Source organism: Eptatretus burgeri, chromosome 6 (assembly GCF_056783735.1).
Source record: "Eptatretus burgeri isolate ZD-2024b chromosome 6, Ebu_testis_v1, whole genome shotgun sequence".
Classification (NCBI taxonomy): Eukaryota; Metazoa; Chordata; class Myxini; order Myxiniformes; family Myxinidae; genus Eptatretus; species Eptatretus burgeri.
Window position 1 is genome coordinate 114,032,948 of NC_140966.1, and position 17,500 is coordinate 114,050,447.

General features: G+C 41.3%; 1 protein-coding gene across 4 annotated transcripts in view; it reads right to left on the reverse strand.

Annotated features, from left to right (window-relative positions):
- Positions 1-17,500, reverse strand: part of LOC147025663 (receptor-type tyrosine-protein phosphatase O-like) — a 176,277-nt gene that overhangs the window by 3,110 nt on the left and 155,667 nt on the right. For all 4 annotated transcript variants that reach the window (XM_085886871.1, XM_085886870.1, XM_085886869.1 and 1 more), the window contains exons 21-26: positions 16,503-16,579; positions 16,273-16,407; positions 15,173-15,295; positions 12,691-12,845; positions 12,055-12,190; positions 10,858-10,969 (exon numbers count right to left, since the gene is read on the reverse strand). In XM_085886871.1, coding sequence (XP_085742997.1) covers positions 10,858-10,969; positions 12,055-12,190; positions 12,691-12,845; positions 15,173-15,295; positions 16,273-16,407; positions 16,503-16,579 — 738 coding nt within the window. The remainder of the gene's footprint in view (positions 1-10,857; positions 10,970-12,054; positions 12,191-12,690; positions 12,846-15,172; positions 15,296-16,272; positions 16,408-16,502; positions 16,580-17,500) is intronic.

Sequence of the window (17,500 nt, forward strand, 5' to 3'; positions counted from 1 at the left end):
GAAGACATCAAGCAACCATAAATTAATTTCTCAAAAGAAAAAGCAAAACCCAGTTTCAAGAATTTGTCATGTAAAAAATAAAACAAGGGAACAAGTCTTGTGCACTCAACATATGCACGATACAGCGTTTCACGATTCTCACAGAAAGGACACACTTCCAAAAGTTAGTTGGAAAACTTGTTACAACAAAACATTACAAGGAAGAATCCAATGCACTAATCTCCATTGCATGTCGCCTGAACGTTTAGGAACTGGAGCTGTGTGTTGACTTTGCCATGCAGGAGTAAGCGGAGAAGAAGTTGGCAGATGCTCTTTGTACTAAACACCAAAAGGGCCTTTCACGAAACCAGCAAAACTAAAGCAAACACAAAAGTCATGTAAAGTCCCTTTCTCGATCGAGTTAAAAAGGTACAGATATGCCGTTACAACTCAAAAGCAACTCAGGGAAGGCATATTGATTGAGCAAACCACCGGATTCAAAGTGGTTCCTGAATTCTACTCTCATATTATTTAATGCTTGCAAAAATAAAAACTAAAAAAATCTGGCCAAAATAATCAGAATTGACCAGAAAGCAGAAAGGGCAGAAATTTCACAACCAGACTTCCCTCTTTCTGTTTGAAAGTCCAACATGTTATGGAATGAAGGAAAATCTGACCCTATAAAGTGCTGGACAAAGGTCCTGAAAGAAGGAATGGCTGCAAAAAGGGGGTTGAAGAAAATTGGTTCATTCAGAAACATTGTGTTGGGAAAGAAACTGGTCTCACGACGCAGTGACAAAGCTTGCCGGGCTTTGATGACACTGCAAGTGCAGAGGAAGTGATGACACATAAATCTTAGGGAAGTTATGCAAAAACAGCTCACGACCAAAACACAGCCAACTTGCTTGCTTCAGCAAAAAAACAAAAAACAAAAACAGCACACTCTCGCAAGGCATGTGGCTGTAAAGAAGCTTCTTCACGAAAAGAAGGTGGAATGTCATGAGCCTGCTGGTGACGTCAACAAGCCCCTGATCCCCTCATTACGAGGAAGGCTGAGAACACCCAGTCGGAACCATTGTTTACCACCCCAAACAAAATCAATCAATTGTTTCTGGATGTTTTTGATTAGCCACTCTGGTGCCTGCAGCACCATAAACATGTGCAACAGGGTGGAAGTGATCAAATTGTTAGCCACCAATGCTCCACCATGATAAGAAAGCTTACAAAGCAGCCCACTCCATTTTTGCAGTTTGGAAAACACTTTGTCGATTAATCCATCCCAATTTTTTTGGGATACATCGGGAATCACCGAGATGTACGGCCAAATGGGACACTCCATCATTCTTCCAGGACAAATTTTCAGGGGGGAAAAAAAAGTTGATAGTAGTCCAAAAAAGGAGGCATAACTCTTTGACGAGTTCACCTCAGCCGAACAAGCAACACTAACATTTTCAAGAGATTTAATAACTCGCATGCATCATCTTGGGACTGAATTGCAGTGCAGATGTCATCTGCATACGCTACAACTTTTATAGGGGGCTCATTAGGAGAAGCAGAGAAACCCGACAGTTTCTCCTGCAACCGCCCTTTCAAGGGGCTCACTGGCAAGTCCATAAAGTAGACCAGACAAAGGACATCCCTACCTTTTACCCCTTGATACAGAGAAAGGAGAAATCAACTCTGTTTATTTTAACCAATATATATATATATATATATATATATATATATATATATATATATATATATATATATATATATATATATATATATATATATATATATATATATATATATACAGTGGGGAGAACAAGTATTTGATACACTGCCGTTTTTGCAGGTTTTCCCACTTACAAAGCACGTAGAGGTCTGTAATTTTTATCATAGGTACACTTCAACTGTGAAAGACGGAATCTAAAACAAAAATCCTGAAAATCACATTGTAGGATTTTTAAATAATTAATTTGCATTTTATTGCATGAAATAAGTATTTGATACATCAGAAAAACAGAACTTAATATTTGGTACAGAAACCTTTGTTTGCAATAACAGAGATCAGACGTTTCCTGTCGTTCTTAACCAGGTTTGCACAGACTGCAGCAGGGATTTTGGCCCACTCCTCCATACAGATCTTCTCCAGATCCTTCAGGTTTCGGGGCTGTCGCTGGGCAACACAAACTTTCAGCTCCCTCCAAAGATTTTCTATTGGGTTCAGGTCTGGAGACTGGCGAGGCCACTCCAGGACCTTGAGATGCTTCTTACGGAGCCACTCCTTAGTTGCCCTGGCTGTGTGTTTCGGGTCGTTGTCATGATGGAAGACCCAGCCACGCCCCATCTTCAATGCTCTTGTTGAGTGAAGGAGGTTGTTGGCCAAGATCTCACGATACATGGCCCCATCCATCCTCCTCTCAATACGGTGCAGTCGTCCTGTCCCCTTTGCCGAAAAGCATCCCCAAAGAATGATGTTTCCACCTCCATGCTTCACGGTTCGGATGGTGTTCTTGGGGTTGTACTCATCCTTCTTCTTCCTCCAAACACGGCGAGTGGAGTTTAAACCAAAAAGCTCTATTTTGGTCTCATCAGACCACATGACCTTCTCCCATTCCTCCTCTGGATCATCCAGATGGTCATTGGCAAACTTCAGACAGGCCTGGACATGCGCTGGCTTGAGCAGAGAGACCTTGTTGCGCTGCAGGATTTTAATCCATGACGGCGTAGTGTGTTACTTATGGTTTTCTTTGATACTGTGGTCCCAGCTCTCTTCAGGTCATTGACCAGGTCCTGCTTGTAGTCTGGGCTGATCCCTCACCTTTCTCATGATCATTGAGGCTCCACAAGGTGAGATCTTGCATGGAGCCCCAGACCGAGGGAGATTGACTGTTATCTTGAACTTCTTCCATTTTCTAATAATTGTGCCAACAGTTGTTGCCTTCTCACCAAGCTGCTTGCCTATTGTCCTGTAGCCCATCCCAGCCTTGTGCAAGTCTACAATTTTGTCCCTGATGTCCTTAGACAGCTCTCTGGTCTTGCCCATTGTGGAGAGGTGGGAGTCTGATTGATTGAGAGTGGACAGCTGTCTTTTATGCAGATAACGAGTTCAAACAGGTGCAGTTAATACAGGTAATGAGCGGAGAATGGGAGGGCTTCTTAAAGACAAAACTAACAGGTCTGTGAGAGCTGGAATTCTTACTGGTTGGTGGGTGATCAAATACTTATTTCATGCAATAAAATGCAAATTAATTATTTAAAAATCATACAATGTGATTTTCAGGATTTTTGTTTTAGATTCCGTCTTTCACAGTTGAAGTGTACCTATGATAAAAATTACAGACCTCCACGTGCTTTGTAAGTGGGAAAACCTGCACAAAATCGGCAGTGTATCAAATACTTGTTCTCCCCACTGTGTGTGTGTATATATATATATATATATATATATACATATATACATATATATACATATATATACATATATATATATACATATACATATATATACATATATATATACATATACATATATATATATATATATATATATATATATATATATATATATATATATATATATATATATATATATATATATATATATATATATATATATATATATATATATATATATATATATATATATATATATATATATATATATATATATATATATATATATATATACATATATATATATATATATATATATATATATATATGTATATATATATATATATATATATATATATATATATATATATACATATACATATACATATACATACATATACATATATATGTGTTGTGATACAACAACTGAATGTACGATATTAAGGTGGTGCCAAAACCACCAATGTTACACACATCAGAAATATCACGAACAGCACTGATTTCACATATCGATCGTCCAGGTACACAAGTTTCATCAGTGCAGACTAAAGAGTTAACAACTGATCTTAAGCGAGAGGCAAGAACTTTGGAGAATATTTTGTAGTCGGTGGATAGTAGAGAGGCTGGACGCCAGTTACGAAGTAGCTGGGTGTCTCCTTTCTTCGGTAGCAAGGAGACAACCGCTTGTCTACAACTTAGGGGAAGCTCCCCAACTTGAAAACTTTCTTGGAGCATTTCCAAAGCTCAGGACCAATAATGTCCCAAAAAGTTTCATAAAATTCACAAGGGACGCTGTCCACTGCTGGAGCTTTCCCAGATGCCATACCGGAAAGCGCAAGACTCAATTCTTCCGGACTGATAGGGTTCTCCGAGACCCACTGCGACTTTGACAATTTCGGCAAAGATTCAGCAAAGGTATTTGCAACATTCAAATCAACTTTTTTTGCAAATAAAAGAGAGGGGGGGGGAACAATCACTTAATAACTTACTAATCTTAGGTTCACTTACAATTCCACCATCTGGTGATTGCAAAGAGTGCAATTGTTGTTGTGTTTTAGTTGTATTCTCCAAAGAGAAGAAGTACTTAGAATACAAAACTTGAATCTTCTTGACTCTCCTTCAAAGACACACTCGAGCCCCTTTTGCACGTTCCTCTACAAGGTGACAAAGCAACCTTTTCTTGTAAATTTTGTGCACTCTTGTGTCACTATTTAATGTAATCGGCTTTGATTGCAGTTCCATAACCTCCTTTTCAAGTTGGGAGATCTTAGAAAAGTTATCCTTTGAGTAATACACATTATATTGTTGGAAAAAACTTTGACGTGGGTTTTTGCAATGTCCCACCATTGTCTCCTACTCTGAAAAGTGTTTTCCTGGTATGGAGGGGACACCGAAAGGCTCTGAATGAATTACAAAAATGCACCTCTTCTAGCAAACCAACATCACGGGCCCAATAAGCACTCGCACGTGGAGTTTAGGGAAAAATTAATTTTAGAGATACCAGATGATGATCTGAAAAACAAGAGGGAAAAATCGCCGTTGACAAAATTAAATTCCGAAAACCATTGTTAACATAATATTTATCAAGACGTGCAAAAGATACCCCATTATGAGAGGCTTGACACCATGAAAATTGCTTGACCTGGGGGTGCTGCAACCTCCATGCATCAATCAGGTGATATTTTACGAGAACAGCCGCCAAATGTTTTGCGCTCTCCGGGTGAGGTTCAACACCACTGCGGTCCAGCCAAGATCACCAAAATCAATTAGAGCTAAACAGTGATCAAGAAGGGGAAAGTAATCTTTTCTTCTCGAAGAATCACTTAGGACATAAGCATTCAGAAATGTGACCTTATGACCTCCAAAAGACAAATGACCTTTCATAACTTCAGGGAATGCTATTTGGTCAGAAGAGATTTTTGAACTAAGCCAGAGAGCGATTCCTGCTCTCGGACAACCAAACGAGCTGTAAAACCACAAACCTCTTATTGTATTCTGCCATTCTGCTAAACAGGGGTCACCACAACGTTCATCCTGGAGAAAAGCGATGTCTACGTGCCTTTGCTCTAATAATAATTTGACGTGCTTATTTAGTTTCGGGGCATGGCCCCCGTTTATGTTTATACTTGCAATAGATAAAACCAAAATGAGTCATCAGAGTTTATTGAAAGAGCTGATCATTGAAGTTCTTTCCTTGCTATGAATACAATAGTTTTCAGCCAAAACACCTGGGACTCCTTGTCACCACAGGCCGCTGGATTTTTAATGATGCCAGAAGCAGTAACATGGAATTTGTCCAAATGCGGAAAAGTCAATGAGCTTGATCTTTTTCCGATAAGTATTATGGAGAAATTTAAATAATTCAGCCGGAGAGGAGGCGTCTCAGTCCTCGCAGCCCTGCAAATCCCCAGTTGCACCTTCTGTCTCACTCAAATCCAATATCGAACACGTATCGTGCGAAACGCACGGCTCGCGCTCGATAACAACGTCTTTTACCTTTGCAGGTGCAAGAGACAATGGTCTCGGCTGAACGAAGATCAAATCCTCAGGTAATCGATCCTCTTGATGCTCCATAGCCTATTCTTTGACACGAGGAGGAGAACAGGATTCATCACCACAAGGGTTCGGTTGAGTTTCACTCCTACCGAGTGAAACCCTTTTCACGGCGACTGCTTCAGCATATGAAACAGGCTCGACTGTACTTGAACCTTAGTGCCGTTGTTTTCCTCGTGCAACCACACATAACTCATTCTTATCCTGTTTGATTTTCAGAACTTTCACCTGGCTCTGAAGGAGCTTCATTGCCTGGCACAGGTTCATTTTTAACATGTCCGTACTGACCACACTTAAAACATACCAAGGTCTGCGATCCAGTAAACACCCAGTATGTATAGTTATTTTGTTTAATTTTCAACACGACTTCTAACTGACGAATGTTCGGCTATAGAACAATAAATAATTGACGCCGAAAGGACAGGACATGTTTTACATCCTTGAATCAGACAAGAATGAAGGGTATTGGGGACACGACATTACCATACTGTTCCAAAGCAGCCTTAATCTGCTCATTCTGAAGCAAAGGAGCAACATTTGAGATGAATACCTCATGCGATGGTAATCGATCCAACGGGGAAACAAACACGAAGATATCCGGCTCTATACTCAGACCCGTCTCGACGAGCTGCGTCAACATTTCTTTCAAGACGAAAATGACGATGCGATGATTCATCCTCGATGCAGCAACTACATTCTGCATACCGATGGATTTTTCCAACACACAAAACAATTTGCTCCACCGACATTTCAGGAGGTGGTGTGCACGGCAAACCATTTTTCCGAGTCAACGATTCCAAACGATTTTTTTCTCGAGAATAACATCGTTTACAACTAAGCTAATGAAAGCCAAGTAATGATGCATATTTATCTGGGTGACATAAATAATTAATTTAAATATAGGAGGGTGTTGTTAACAACCAAAATAGTCGAAGTCGTACAAAGGTCTCAGCTCATGGAGGACCAGACGAGGTGGGTTTACAAGGGGAAACAAAAACGAGTCGTTGAGTGACAGGGATGGAAGAGGGGGAGAAAAAAAGTGAGAGTGAGGGGGTCAGCAAGAGGAGATGAGATGAGATGAGGTGTGTTTCTGGGAGAAAGCATGAGGTGATGATGGACAGCACTCTAAAAGGAATTCGGGGAAATGTTTGAGACAACACACACAGGGTGTTAGTTCAGACGAGATGACAGAGGAATTGAGATGAGCATCCAGCTGAGACTTAAGAAAACCAGGTGTGGGATTCTGGAGGAACGTGTGACCTTTGGCGGGGGGGGGGGGGGGGTTAACTGCAAAAAGATCCAGATTAAGCTAAATGTGAGTGTTGTTTGTACATTGCCTTTCAAAACAAGTGGAACCTCTCCATGTATTGCGATTGGATATCAGAAGGTATACCGCACCGCATCGAGAATTACCCAAGGATGCGAGCGGTGCAGTTGGGATTACATTAGCCAATCAATCTCCAGCTTAAATGATTCACATAATTGTCTGAAATTAAAAAGACCACCTTTCCTTAAACATGAAAAACTATGTTAACCTCTTAGCAGAGACAAATATCTTGTTGCTCTCTCCAACAAACCAGCAGGAAGTGCTCTCATCTACCATCCAGTGGTGGAGACTGATAGTGTTGTGGATTCGCATTATTAAAAGGAACACTTCGACATAATGAATCCCATTTTAGTAAGCGACTCTTGGTATACAATCTTTTAAAATTGTTGAACAAAATTAAACTCATTACGATGAACTGGAATATGTAATTTGTTTTGACAATCGCAATATATATATATATATATATATATATATATATATATATATATATATATATATATATATATATATATATATATATATATATATATATATATATATATATATCTGTAACAAGCAAAAGAATCCGTCCCCAGTGACGGGAAAAGTTCAAGTAAATCTATCAATTTAAATAATTATTCCATGGACTTTAAAAAGGTTAATTGTGTTGCACTCTTGGTTTCAGTCAGAGTCCAAAGCTCTGAGCTACTTATACCACCCACCGCAAAATGGTGGTGCAACATCGGGTGGAAGAGGTGGGATTCGTCGAAAAAGAGGGCAAAATATCGTGCTTGTGAAATTAAATTTGGCATCAACATTATTCATGCCTGTTGTCCCGTCGTTTCAAAAGTGAATGTTGAGCTCTGCCTGTTTGCGCAGCTTTTCAAAAGCAGCATGGGAAGTGGCCGCCATAAATGGGAGACAGACAAACGTACGGACAGATACCACGGTTCAGAAAAAATGTATGATTACAAAAGTGATCGTTACTTGTGAAATCGAAGATTCGCAAGTATATTCTTTCCCCGAGTATGTTTGTCTGTCTGTCTGGCTCTCAGTGCCCGCAGGTCACATGTCTAAACCAATCTTCATGAAACTTAGCCAAGGGGCTGGAGCTTGTCAAAAGCTTGAAATATATTGGTTTTAGGTCAAGATGTTAAAAGGTCAAGGTCACATAAATCGTCAATTTTCATCCGATTGATTTGATATCTATCTTCCTATGTAAGACGTATTTGTGTGTTTGTGTATTTGTCTGTCCCCCTTCAGAAGGTCGATTCGAGTGTAGTTTTAAAGGCCAATCTTTTAACACAACTGTGTGTTCACTAAGATCGATTTTTGAGGATAAAAAAACTCGAAAAATATTTTCCATAAAAAGTAATCACGTCTGTTCTATTGAAATTGTACCCAGTGACTTGCAAAGCGAGCCTCATGGGCGGTGTTGAGAAGCTTTAAAAAATAAAAAACCCCAATAAATACAAGGTACAGGGAGATGAAATGTACTGCACGTGATGTGTAACGTGTGAAAAGTAAAACGAGTGTTCATTTACATCCGCATGATGTCTAATCTATCTATAATTCCAGCAGTGTGTGTGTGTGTGTGTGTGTGTGTGTGTGTGTGTGTGTGTGTGTGTGTGTGTGTGTGTGTGTGTGTGTGTGTGTGTGTGTGTGTGTGTGTGTGTGTGTGTGTGTGTGTGTGTGTGTGTGAGAGAGAGACTGTGGCCGCTTTTTCTCGACAACCACCGGTCCGATCCAATTGAAACTTGCCAGGTATATTGCTGGGGCTCTGAGTATGTGCCTTTTCAAGGTTTGATATTAATCGGGAAAGTGCTTCCCAAGTTATGGCCATTTATTTACCAACCAATGATAGGACACGTTGCTGCGTGGGCGTGGCCGATGGGGAAGAGAACCTCAGCCACGTTCCCCATTACAGGTTACAACGTACGGACTTCCGGAAAGTGATGACTTCGTGTATTCCAATAATTTCTCGATTTCTTATGCGCATTTAGAGATAAACACAATGCCCCAATCCAGTTGTAGTTTACTAGAGTGAAGGAACGGCCTGTGTATTTGTTTGAAAGTTTTTTTTTTTTGCACGTACGGCCACGCACTAGTCAGTAAAGAAGATACAAGCACACCTGATGCTAGGCCGAAGCTTCAGAATTTGGAATTCTCAAGAGGCTGAACCGCCCATCATTTATGATGGGCTTTTATACTCGTATGTATATAAAACCGAACAACATGGGTGGACGGTGAAGCCACGGTTGACCACCATGAGTATGACTATTAACTACGTAGCCTACTCTATGAACGTGAGTTAGATTGTGAGCACGTCTCTTCATTAGGTCTATTAAGTACATATTGGAAAATACCTTTTCGACCTTTATATATTTAAGACCTTTTAGACCCTTTTGGACTTTTTAAGACCCTTTAGACCCCCTTATACCTACACCTTTACACCCTTAAGAACACTTGGAGCCCTTGACACCCTGTAGACCACTTATACCTCTTGAGCCGAAGACATTTCAGACCCATAAGTAATATTGGAACATACCCTATAGATCTTTAAACCCCTATTGACCACTTACACCCTTTAAATCCAATAGACTCCTTTATACCAGAACTACTATTAGAAAACACCCTTTAGATCCCTATAAACTCTCTGGACTACTTTGACTCTTGAAAAGTTTTACACCCCTTTGACACCTTAGATCCTCGATACCCGTTAAACGCCTTTGGACGCACACCACACAAACATCTATAGAGTCTTCTTGCAAAACATAGACGATACTTTTTTCAACAAGTAATCTACTCTCTCCACCCACCCAGAGGGTGGGGACCCTGCGAGATTGAACAGAAGTTGCATATTGGGTCAATGAATTGGTCACTGAATCATTTTTGATGTCAACAGCTCACAATGTCACATAAAATCATCAATCTTCTTATTAACTTAAAATTTGAACAGGATTTGCATATTGGGTCATAGACTTGGTTCACCCACAATCAGAACGATTGATTTAGCCGATTTGACATGTTAACGGTTTCCATGACAACAACTTCACCCCATTATAATCAGATAAAAATGTGTATGTGTAGTAGATGCGAGCAACATTCGTTCAAACGTAGTCAAAAGTCAAGGGCATCCAAAACATGCAAAACACCCATTAGGCCGCAATTAGAAAACGTATCAACCAAATTTATGAGGCATAACATTCAATCATGTGAAACACTTGATAGGTCTTTGTTAAATTTTTATTTTCTTCAAAATTACAAAATTGTTGTTGCCATGTCGTCTATTGTTTATTTGGATTTCGTAAGTATCTTCCTTGTGTGTATGTGTTTGTCTGTGTGTGTGTGTGTGTGTGTGTGTGTCTGTGGTCTGCATTCCTGAATCACTGGATGGAATGAGTTGACAACTGGTGGTTGTACCCGGGGATTCAGGGGAACGTTTTAGGCAGTAAAAAAAACACATGCGTAGTCTCTGGGGTTCAGAATCAGGGACTTCAGGTAGTTATGTAGTAGCTATAGGATTGGAGTAGGCCAATGACATCCATTATGGCTCTTTAGTTTCCATTATATACTGAAATAGATCTTATGTATTATTTGGACTGCCTTGCACCGACGATGACCGGTGCATCGTTTCTCACCATCACCCTTGTCTGTGCTGACGTGTGCGTTCTCATAAACAAGCGGAGGAATGAACTCGTGCCTCGCACGCCACATAGCGAGCACGCAGCCATGGAGAAACACATACTGCTCCTGGGGAAAGGGAGAACACCAGGCGCAACTTACAGATCACCAAGCACGTTCACTAATCCACAGCACTACGTGTGGATGACTCATTTCCATCACACCACACAACGATGCAATTTGTTTTGATGAGGACAATTATCTGAATTTGAACACGCACAGCTTTGGCTTTGGATGATCATTTCATGCTCGCAGCCCTGAAATGATAACTCAGAGGTACAAACATGGAAACGATCCTGTTTGTCAGTGTGAGAATGCCGTGAACATTCCATCTATCGAATGAATCGCCGTCGTCCATGCGCAGCAAGTGGCTGTGGGTTAGCATCGAATCTTAAAGGGGCGCTGTTGTGCAGATGATACAGTGCCCCCTGTAGATTAGAGCAGGAATTTTTAATTTACTCATGGTGCTGGAGATAACTAGCCGACTGTTAACGAAGGACACCGTGGGATCTTTAACATCCACAAAGTAATGCCAACAAGCAGGACACCCGGTTCAATGTCCATCCAAGGAATGGTGAACACATTTATGAATCGCCCTGCCTGCAAAACACCAGGATGATAGTTTATAGCTGGGTCATGATTCAGCAACAGGCAAGACATCTCAGATGCCATTCTGCATACCTCTAAGTTATCCTGCAAGCCCATAATATAAACATTAGATTGGATTTTGATCACAAATTTGGTCTGCTGGTGCAGCTTTGCTTCTGATCTAACTCCTCCGCTCACCCCACCCCCATCCCAAAAGAGCGCTCATATATCAGGATGGGAATGTCGAATTTTTTCCAGGGAACAGCACAGAATGGCTTGCTCCTGTCGAAAGATACATACACCAGCGAACGCTCGCAGATCATCCCTCTGATATGATGTCCCCTACGAAGGATGATTTACTCATTGACGCAACACCCTGCCTACGGTGCACCAGAGTAGCAGTTTTGGTCGGGCCAGAAATCAAACCCATACCATACGGGTCAAAGGTGAGTTTGCTACTTCCGAGCAATCCCGTCAGCCACAGGAAATGAAGAAAAAAACAGAACATGTGCAACGTGGTGGAGGAATCTGATGCGTTCTTGTTCAAATGTTGTTGTTTGTTTTACCTCTGTTTGCACCATACTGGGTCGGTGTCTCCGCAGCTCTGCCACGAGAGCAAGTATGTCGACCGCCGAGCGAGACTGCAGGTGCTGCTGGATGAGGTCCAACGCTATGAAAGTGCCCGTGCGGCCTACGCCAGCACTGCACGCAGCATACGCACCACGCACAAATGCAATGAAGGGGATGACCTTTACTCCCTGTTACATGCAGGTGATGCTGGATGTTTCCCTCACTCTGTACGTCTTGGACAAATACATACAATGTAAAGTACAATGTAATAGATTAAGCTAAAAAAAAAAAAAAAATCACTTGTTACCAGTGGAAGTTGCGTTTCAGTGAAATATTTTTCAAAGCTTTTAAAACTAAAGGTCACAAAGAACATTTTCACACATTTGCATGAACGAGACACAAAAAGATAACAAAACACCTCATTACTCGATTAACGTACATTATAGACTCGTCTGCTCTGCCGAGCGACATTAAAACGTCGATTAGAAGAAAATGCTGTTATTCACAACTTCCGACTATCCCAGTAACTTGGCAACATCACAAACAACTCCAATCGATAACGACACTGGTTCAGGTGATGACCCCGAAGAAGCGGTTCCCAAAACACCAGTACTCGCATCCACCAGCGTTACCTGCAGTGCACAATGATCGGCGTGGCAGGAACGCCCAAACTACAGCGGACGAGGCACACGAACGTGAGGAGCCGTGGCATGTTCTGAGTACTCGGCACGCCGTGGTCAGGCCACGCCGTGTAGCTGCATTGCCACGTTTCATGGATTTCACCTCCCTGTGAGCACAACAGCCAGCCATTAAGAGTGTCAATCTGCTAAAGTGACAGTCTTTAAGAGGAACGGCCCAAATTGAAGTGTCTGATACTTATTGGTGTTCTATCAGGAGAAATTATAACTTATAAAGCCGGCACACACTGTCGAATGATTTGTCTGTCCAATAAGCAAGCACATTCACCTGGTGTTGCATACATATGCTGATACAAACCCCAAGTATCTTCCAGGTGAATGCCAAGTGCAATGACATAATTTTCTGTGTTGATTTTTTTTTTTATCCTTCCGATGATTGAAGTTAAAGAAGATGGAATACATTTATTTTTGAGCGTACAATTGTACTTACAGGTCCAACGCACCCTGAACCGAAGCAACATTCAATGTGCAGGAACTCAGTGTACATATTTTGGGGATCCGGACGATTTATCCCGAGGAGGCAAGCATAACGTCATCAGCGCCGCTCGACGATTATCCAGCAAGAACGGGTTTTCTCAGGTGAGTCCCCTTTGACGTCGTAGGTGGAGAGGTGACCCCTGGGTGATTCCACAGTGACACAAGCCGAGTGGTCAAGGATTTGTGTTCATGGATTGCCTCAATGTGTAGGCCGGATTAAAACGCATTTTAGCCCAAAATGCAGTACCTCTCCTGGCCTCTCCTCTCTAAAAAAAAATATACCATCAGAGATGGGGAATCCCCCACCATTGAAAAATCATTGAAATCAAATAACTGGTTTTCCATTTATTACAAAAAACATTTTTTCAAGATGGCCGCCCCAGTCGGCCATCTTGGATCCGGCCACGCCCAAAATCAATAGGGTTCTTCCTTTTCAGGTGGTACATGTGTGACCCAAATTTCAAATCGATATAGCGAACAGTTTATGAGTTATCGCACTCACAGCTATAAATGTTGACGCCATGCCAGCCAGCCGGCCGGACGGACGACCGCCCCAGTCGGCCATCTTAGATCCGGCGACGCCCAAAATCAATAGGGTTCTTCCTTTTCAGGTGGTACATGTGTGACCCAAATTTCAAATCGATATGGCGAAAAAACATTTTTTTCAAGATGGCCGCCCCAGTAGGCCATCTTGGATCTGGCCACGCCCAAAATCAATCGGGTTCTTCCTTTTCAGGTGGTACATGTGTGACCCAAATTTCAAATCGATATGGCGAACAGTTTATGAGTTATCGCACTCACAGCTATAAATGTTGACGCCCAGCCAGCCAGCCGGACGGACCGCCCCAGTCGGCCATCTTGGATCCGGTCACGCCCAAAATCGTTAGGGTTCTTCCTTTTCAGGTGGTACATGTGTGACCCAAATTTCAAATCGATATGGCGAAAAAACATTTTTTTCAAGATGGCCGCCCCAGTAGGCCATCTTGGATCTGGCCACGCCCAAAATCAATCGGGTTCTTCCTTTTCAGGTGGTACATGTGTGACCCAAATTTCAAATCGATATGGCGAACAGTTTATGAGTTATCGCACTCACAGCTATAAATGTTGACGCCCAGCCAGCCAGCCGGACGGACCGCCCCAGTCGGCCATCTTGGATCCGGTCACGCCCAAAATCGTTAGGGTTCTTCCTTTTCAGGTGGTACATGTGTGACCCAAATTTCAAATCGATATGGCGAAAAAACATTTTTTTCAAGATGGCCGCACCAGTCGGCCATCTTGGATCCGGCCACGCCCAAAATCAATAGGGTTCTTCCTTTTCAGGTGGTACATGTGTGACCCAAATTTCAAATCGATATGGCGTAGAGTTTATGAGTTATCGCACTCACAGCTATAAATGTTGACGCCCGCCCGGACGAACAGCTGGACGACCTGGGTGACAACAATATCCCCCTTCCGCCACACGGCGGGGGATAAAAACTAGAATGGCACTCGGTAGAGCACATACCTCTGCCAGGCTGAACATGCTATGTTTTGTATCCCACTGATAGGCTGGATCTGCACCTGGAGCTGAACCAAAATCGAATCGGCTTGTTCTTGTCACCTTCCCAACCTGTCCACTAAGTTTTATGAAAACCCGTCCACAACTTTTAACCATTCACAAATGTTGTGCTACATCTCGTTTTTGGATTTATCTCTCAATTGTAAAGAATCACTTGAAAAATAAAAATCGCATCTGCAGATCCAGATCTTCACCCAAATCGAATTAATTCATTCTTGTCACACACCCAACCTGTTCACCATGTTTCGTATGAATCCGTCCACAAATTTTTGACACAGAGGTGAAGAAAAAAATAACATCCGTCCACCTTCGGTGGTGAAGGTGACGAGTGATGTTTGGCAGAGTTCAATGAAAGTGAGAAATTAAGCTAAAATGGCAAACCTGGGAGAGCTGGAAGCAGCGAATGGTCCAGTCCTCATGAGTTGCCTCTGAAAGTAATGTGACTGACAAATGCCCATAAATGTCAACACGACCCTCAGCTGGCCAGTATCGATCACATTTCGTCTGCAATGGGGACCATGATGGATGAAACAGTTAGGCAAGTTGTAGATCATTGCTTTGGTTCAAGGTACAAATCTCATCATAAACACGATTGTAATTTATATAATAATAATAGGCTTATTCTGTTTGTATGTTTGTTTGTCTTTCCGACCATTTTCTCTGAAACTACTCGAGCAGGGACCATAAAAGCCATATCATTATGAAGGTCTTTGTCCGGGGATTCCCGTTGTATGTTATGTTTTCCCATTACCAATGACCTTATGTTTTGGGGTTTTTTTTTATCATTCAGCTTACTTATTCACAGTTTTTACTGAAGAATCGCGGAATGACGGAATCGTGCGAGATTGTGATTTCAACGTTTTTCTTTATTTATTTACTTTGAACATTTATTTTTTAATGAACAGGAACAGTAATATTGTTAAGAACGGGAAGAAAGTGGAAGTGGGGGGTGGGGACTTGAGTTTGCAAGGGGGGAAGGGTTAAGGACTTGGGGTTGGGAGAAAGGGGGGGGGAGGTGGTTGAGGGACTTGGAGTCGTTGTTGAGAACTTGATGTCCACAGGTCCCAACTTGTTGATACTAATCCGAGATCACTTTCAAAGAACTTCAACGCGGGATAGGCCCATCAAGCCTGCACGAGTATTGTTAACATATGGTTGTATGTCCGGGCTCGATCATTTTTAAATGCTGAGCATCAAGCAAAGAAGCAGCACGTACCATTTTTAAAGTGTTTGGTATGACTCAGTCATGATTCAAACTGACGACCTACCAAACTCACAGGGGATACTCGAACCATTCCATAACCGAGTCTGGTAATGTCGTATCCACTTTACTCTTTTGCTCATTCAATGAGCAATTCACATTGCCTTTATTCATTCTTTTAATAACATTACCTTTATCACGCAGGAGGAGCTAACAACATACCAAACGGAAACCAAACTCAGTTTTCATTATCAAATTGATGACGAGGAAAAAAACTTACCCGGCCCTTCTCGACGCACTGAGTGAGGCAAACAATGGCAGGTGCCCGTTGTTCCCAGACCATGCGCCAGAAATCACACACAGTGCCAGGTAGTGGGCCCTGTGTGGCAATATACTCCCTTGCTGAGTGCACGCCCTGGAAGTGAGAGTAAAGTCCACTGATTACACAGTTCGGCGACTACACACCTCAGGTAGAATTCTGGGATGTTTTAATGAAAGTGGTGCAGGTACCGGTATGAAATTAGCGTTGATATAATCCGACCCTTCAACACCCTCAATCTCTGTCAACTTCACACGGCTTACATCATCTGCACAGTGAGGAAACATCACAACAACAACATAAATGACGGTCTGTTTATGCTGGTTAAACCAATAACTTCTGCATTTTAAAACTCGAATCTCATATTGGGTTCAGTAATCGATGTAAATATATATTTGACCTGTCTGTTTGTTAGTCTGTCTGTCGTGTTCCAATATAACTTTAGAACGCATTACCGGATTCAAATAAATCCAACTACGGTGGATTCAGGGAACTCCCGGGAAGGTTTGTGACGAAAAAAATAGAAGTTTTTTAAAATATTTATTTATTTATGGGTACATGGGCATGCATGACGAAACTGCAAACACCAATTTGCGATGCTGGTTCTCCCGACACTTGCAGGAATCCTTTTTCTTCTTGACCTATTGATGAGCAATCACAGCAAAGATTGGTATTTCCATCAGCGAAGCAATGGGTCTTGTATTATAATCATATATGTCTAGATATAATAATGGAGCAGGTGTATGTCATTATGTGTGCATGCACGTGATTATGTATGTAATTATAAATGTATGTGATTATGTATGTATGTAATTATGTATGTATTTATGTGATTATGTATGGATATATGTGATTATATATGTGTATATGTGATTATGCATGTTTGTTTTTATGTGATTATGTATGTCTATATGTGAGTATATATGTGTATATGTGATTATGCATGTTTGTTTTTATGTGATTACGAAGGTATGTATGTGATTATGTATGTGAGTATGTATGTATCTATGTGATTATGTATGTGAGTATGTATGTATGTATGTGATTATGTATGTATGTGATTATGTATGTACGTATGCATGTAATTATGTGTGTGATTACGTATGTATGTGTGATTATGTATGTGATTATGTATGTACGTATGTATGTAGGTGATTAAGTATGTAAGTGAGTATGTATGTTTTTATGT